At 36.7% G+C, this 6,118-nt stretch overlaps 1 protein-coding gene across 1 annotated transcript; it reads right to left on the bottom strand.

The window, feature by feature from the left end:
* Positions 1-1,414: 1,414 nt before the first annotated feature.
* Positions 1,415-5,441, bottom strand: LOC114758683 (uncharacterized). The gene is made up of 4 exons (XM_028947756.1): positions 5,317-5,441; positions 5,120-5,197; positions 3,143-4,594; positions 1,415-2,420 (listed from the first exon to the last, which is right to left on the bottom strand). The coding sequence occupies exons 3-4, from the start codon at positions 4,561-4,563 to the stop codon at positions 1,838-1,840; spliced, it is 2,004 nt and encodes a 667-aa protein (XP_028803589.1). The 5' UTR covers positions 4,564-4,594; positions 5,120-5,197; positions 5,317-5,441; the 3' UTR covers positions 1,415-1,837.
* Positions 5,442-6,118: the final 677 nt, after the last annotated feature.

The raw sequence follows: 6,118 nt of genomic DNA on the forward strand, positions 1-6,118 counted from the left end.
TGGAACAGGACGGGACGTTCTATCACTTTTTTTTTAAAAAAAAAAAGTATTGCAAATTGTGTTAAAATTATGGGTCTTTTTTTGTTTTTGAATGTTATAGTGTTTATTTTTATTGAGTTTTTGCAAGATAAAAACACTTAAAAAAATTATTATGCAAAAAGCCTAAATTACAAGGAAAAAAATCATACCTTTAACAATAAAAAAATCACTGGAAAAAAAGCATTAATATTAATTTAATAAGTAAATTTTTTTAAAATAAATAAATATCTTGGGATGAGAGGATCACGTCCCGCATCCTGTCCCATGCTAATTACTACCTCTAATTTTTAATATAAGATTTTATTTGACTTTTATTTTGATCCTAAATATAATATTCCAATTCACTTTGTCTCTCATATTTATATTTTTTTCTCAAAGTAATCCTTCCAACAATGGTAGTTCTAGCCAATACACTTGATTAGTAAGGATATTTTAGGAAAGACAATATCTATTTGTTATGAATAACTAACTTAACTTTTTTTCTTAATATTCTCAAATTAGTCAACTAGCTTTTATAATTAGGACCGGAAATAATATTATCTTGTTCTGTCCTGTAGCTATCCCATCTTGAATTGATCGGGACTGGAATGGGAAAATGGGGATAAGATAAGTTGAGCACTCCTGATTTATTGTTTTTTCCTTTTATTGATGTGCAATGCCACCTCAAACTTTATCTTAGTGCGTCTGGGATCAAATGCCTGCGTGCTTTTTAACAGCCAAAGGCTTCCTTTTCCATAATTTTCTAACTTGACGAGATGTTTTGAATTGGCCCCTTATAATAATTGTTATTTTCAAATTTGCCCCTTAACTTGACCCGTTTTTATCGGTTCTTTCCTGAACGATTGCTCAGTGGGCATTTGAGCTCCCCCACCCGTTCGCTCTTTTTTGTTTTCTGAGTTTGGTCATGTATTTATTATCTATAAGTATTCTGATATTAAATACAAGAACTAGTAAAAATAATTTTTTTAACATAAATATAATATTTTAATTCACTTTATCTTCCTTTTTTTTTTTCAATTTTTTCTTATCAATTATACATATTAAGAAAATTCTTCATTAAAAGAGTACTAACCGGTACACATAATTAAGAGAGGTTTTCTAAAAGAATTAATACTTTTTTTTTTTTACGAACAACCAACCTAATTAATTTTCTTAATTTCTACAAATTAGTTATCAAGTTCTTATATGCAGGACTGGAGAAAAAAGTTTTCATTGTAAGAAAATAGAAATATCCACAGAAAATAATAGAAACTAATGAGATATTTCATATTTCATCTGAACAAATGCACTTCATCTGAAGTCCTTCTTAGGCGTAAATGTATACACAGAGGGACAGCTCTGTAGTGAGCAGGCTATCCATGTGACAAAGATCAAATGAAGTAACAATGAATTGAGAGTTCTCACATAAAATCAGTTGTCTTTTGTTAATCTACAGTAATTTTACAATGAGAAGTAAAAGGATCTGAAAACTTCAGAAATTTTTTTTTACAAATTTAGTTCTACTTGCATCTCTACAAGAAATATCATTCACAGTTCCTTGTGGCGAATGGAGATCAGGGTCCGAAAGAAATCATCATCATCATCTCCATTTCCTCTTCAGAACAGCAAGAAAGTAGCAATTAAAAGACGAGGAAGAAAAGGTAGTTTCTAAAACGCAGGTGACACCCAGGATTCTCTTTTGATTACACAATCTAGAGATGAATCCTATGGGTATGGGAAATGGAATCTGATCAAACCTAAATACCTGAAGACGGTAACTAAACCAAAAACGTGTATGAAGTCTATGAAAGTCAGTCCCTCAACAACAGCAACAACAAAATTTGCCCGACGAAGTTTTCTCAGGGGTTTTATCAAATGATTGGTGTCTAGGACTATCTGTCTGTGAACAACAATTTTCTCCGGAACAGCAAGACCAAGAGCAACAGTGGAAACAATTGGAAGTTGAGCTGGATGTCTTTTCAGAGGCTTTATCAAGAGATTGGTGTCGAGTATTATCTGTCTCTGAACGGCAGCAGCAAAAGCAAGACCCAGAGAAACATTGGAACCAAATGCAACAATGGGAAGTTGAGCTGGAATTCTTTTCAGAGTCTTCATAAGATCGCTGTGGAGGACTGTATGTCAGTAAACTCGAACATTTGCCCCATGAACAGCAAGACCAAGAGCAACATTTGAAGCAACTGCAACAACTTGAAGTTGAGCTGGAAGTCTTTTCAGAGGCTTTATCATAAGATAGCTGACGAGGACTATCAGTATGTGAACAACAACGAGTACAACAAAGCCAAGAGAAGCACTGGCACAAATTGCAACAATTTGAAGTTGAATCTGAAGTCACTTGAGGACTATCTGTCTTCACAGAATTATGATATTTCACTTCTGATAAACTGAAACAATTTCAAACAAGTTAAATCAATGAGCTTAAATAGATTGAGGAGAAACTAAAAGGACTTCCTTGAGAATCGAAGGACAATTACACCCTATAAAGTATGTACAGGGATCAAATCAGATAACAAGGGCATAATATTGACCAAAAGGAGATAAAATTCCAAAATACGTTGAACAAAATGAAATAGAGAAGAGAGAAAAGCGAAGTGCTATAAAGGCTTTGAATTTGATGTTAAAAATGTCTCATAGGGTGGACCAAAAGAAACATACACAGGAGAAGCATGCCAACAACAGCAGAGCGCCAAACTACATTTCAGGCAGGAACAGCTAGGCCATGAAAGGCAGCAACTTGGCAACTTAAAGCGGCAGAATTCCTGACTAGAAATGAAACAGCAGCATAATGGTTCTTCCTGCTTCTTTTCTTTGCAATGCACAGAGGTTCTTGTTCTGTATTTTCGGCTGAAGAGGTTCTTGTTCTTAGATTATAGACATACAGTAATGCATGCACATTTTGTGGTATGGGAACAGATGCTCAACATAGAAACATAGTGACAAAATTGACATTTAGGTTCTATCTACTCTTATACTGTTGCAGGATAATAAAGGTATACAAGTTTCTATCAATTAGTGCAAATCACAACTACAGGAACGTGCATTACATGTTTATCACATATTTTGTGGAAGTGAAATATAATGTAAATGAAAAATGAAATAGGCTCACATTGGTAGAGCAGAGGACTGCGCTCCGATTCCATTGCCATGGGAGTTGTAACTTACGGCTGGATGTGAATTCTTTATCTTGTTTTTGTTTTTATCAAGGCTTCTTTCTAACTCGAAATCTTCATCTGACATTTCAGTTGTTTGTGAGCCCTCTATCTCAACGCTCTTTCTGCAGGTGTCTCTGTCCTCTATTAGAACCGAAGGCTGTGGGCTAAACATATTCAACTCACCAGATTTAGTCACTTCAACAGACTTGCGCAATTCAGGGGCTGTAAACAAATGATCTCTGGCAAGACTATGGTTCCCTAGTTGAATGCTAAACAATGACTCATCAGAATCATTGGTCCAATCCATAGGATTTGTATTGATTGCAAAAACTGAAGATGGAATCCTGTAGGAATCATGTCCTGATGATCGATCCATCACTTGGACAGGGGGGGCAATAGTTGGGGACATGCTCACATGACTACGGTTCAAATTGTAACTTGGAGATGTTGATGCACGAACTGTGAAGTCCTTGTCAGGTTCAGAATTGATAGAGCTCTGATGAGAGACATCACTTTCTTCATCTTTTGATGCAAATTTAGATGATGAAGATTCAGCAAAGGTACTTTTTCTAGTTTGGAAGAAATCATTTGATGATGATTCTGATGAAGAGGAAAAACTCGATGCTTCATCTGGAACCAATATGCTTTTAGTGTCATTGGGATCTGTTTTTAAGTAATCATTGTTGCCACTTCTTGATATTTCAAAGTTTTTTCTTTCACCTCCAGTGCTTTTAGACCTCCCATGAGAGACAACACTATCTTCATCTTTCAAAGCAGATTCAGATGCTGACCATTTGACCAAGTTAACTTTTCTAGCTTGTAAGGAATCATTTGATGCTGATTCTGATGAGGAGGAGGAACTTGATTTTCCATCAGGAAACAATATGCTTTTAGTGCCGTCGGTATCCATTATCAAGTAACCATTGTTATCATTTCTTGATATTTCTGGGTTACCTCTGTCACCTCCAATGCTTTTAGAGGTCCCATGAGATGCATCTATCTGTACACCTTTTGATGCAGATTCTGATGCCGAAGATTTGCCAAAGTTAACTTTTCTAGCTTGGAAGAAATCATTTGATGATATTTCCAACGAAAAGGAAGAACTTGAGGTTTCATCTGCAACCAATTTGGTTTTAGTGCCGTTGGTATCTGTTTTTGAGTAATCATTGTTAACACTTCTTGATATTCCTGGGTTTTCTCTTTCACCTCCAACCTCAACACCAATTAGCTCTTCTGAATCCACACTGCTCTCACGCCCATCACATGCCTCGTAATTTAAATCAGAAAGATTACCGGATCCTTTTCCATGGGGAGTTTCTGAAGATCCTTTTACATGCTTGTCATTTGTGTTCTCATTAAATGTCTCCGTAAGCATTACTGATCACTTTCTTGCCCTTTGATAACTCCTGCATGAGTGCATGAATGCATAAATTACTACTGGTCATGTTCCAAGTCCTCAATAAGTGAAATTTGCTGACCTTATTCTCACTTTTTAGGTCACATTAGTGTGAGGAAAAATGAAATAGACAACTGAAATTTCCAAGTTATGGGTAAAGGATCATTTTATTTGAAAAACAATAAAAGAAAATGAAAGAAAAGCAAAAGAAATAGGTTCAGTCTCAACAAAAAACTATGCAAACAACAATTCTTCATCCAATCGAAAGCAACCTCAAAAAAAAAAAAAATATCAGGAAATATCAGGGCTTCGCACACAAATCGTTTACGGCATCCCAGTATCCCATTGCAAACATTTCAATGGAGGAACGTAAAATCCCATCGGGTGGACGGTTGTTCCACCGCTTATATTTCATTTCTTCTCTAACGCAACTTCGTTCAATTTCAAATACATTTCCCTTATTTTCTCTCCCAGTTGTAAGAAGCAACAATCATAAAAGCAAAAGGGACCCATAATATATGTCAGAGTAACTTACTGAGCACGTCAAGCCGCAAAATTTCATTAGCCGGAAGCGGCACCGGCCAATCAGCAGTCTCCTTATACCAATTCCGATCTACAATTCGCAACACATTTCCCCAAATAAATTGGAAAACAAAGTTGAAGTGTCGAAATTCAACATGCATTAAAAATTTGGACAGCAATAACCCCGCAACTTCAAAACCCAAAACGTACCGGATAAAACACCTCCCTATTGGTTACGGAGATTCGTGGGAGATTGACGAATCGGATCAAGATCGATTGAGAAACTAAATTTCTGCTGAAGATATGTTCGAAGCTGTCTGCATACTTTCCTTTGTTGGCTGCATTTCACCCTCGTAACGAAATTGGTTGTGCAAAATTGGGCTAACATAGCAACGCCAGCTCGGAACTTAAGACCATGTGGAGGATTTGACGAGGAAAAGCCCCGCGGAATCATCGGAGTTTCTGATTCAGTTCTCTGAGTAACGGCTTCTGCGTTTGGCGCCATATCCACGACAAACCCACTCGGTCCGTCTTTGATCGGGGCCTGGGTGTCGTCGAACGGTCGAAGGAACACGCGCTCCCCCCCACCCCCTAACAATTTGTACACTCATTTCTATTTTATCAGAGAAAATCAATGGCCTGCCCTTGCTTGATTGGAAACTCGATCTAAAGATTGTAACTCAATTTTCATATTAAAATATTGATTCTTATATTTTAAAAATAAAATTATTAAGGAATTAATATTTTAAATGATTAAACATAATTGAATCAACTCCGCCTATATTGTATAGCCGGTCCCAAGCCCGGATAAAGAAGGAGAGTTGTGTTAGGCGCTCGACAGCCAACGTAAAAACCCGTCAAACATCATGAACATGGATCAACGAAGTAATTACGCTAATGCTAGGTCGTTGCCCAGAAGTGACGCGCTGTATGGCTCGAGTACAGTGAGAAATGAGCTAGAGTCGCTGCATCGTCGCCTGGATGTAGTGTTAAATGAGCGAGAGCTACCGCA

The sequence above is a fragment of the Neltuma alba genome, unplaced genomic scaffold (assembly GCF_004799145.2).
Source record: "Neltuma alba isolate B1F8T4 unplaced genomic scaffold, ASM479914v2 tig00010742_pilon, whole genome shotgun sequence".
Lineage (NCBI taxonomy): Eukaryota > Viridiplantae > Streptophyta > Magnoliopsida > Fabales > Fabaceae > Neltuma > Neltuma alba.

Bases quoted from the DNA above. Each gene is read 5' to 3' on its own strand.
- LOC114758683 (XM_028947756.1), bottom strand. From the start codon at position 4,563: ATGCTTACGGAGACATTTAATGAGAACACAAATGACAAGCATGTAAAA. The intron at 2,421-3,142 runs GTGAGCCTATTT...AAATTGTTTCAG, and splicing joins CAGTCCTCTGCTCTACCAAT to TTTATCAGAAGTGAAATATC.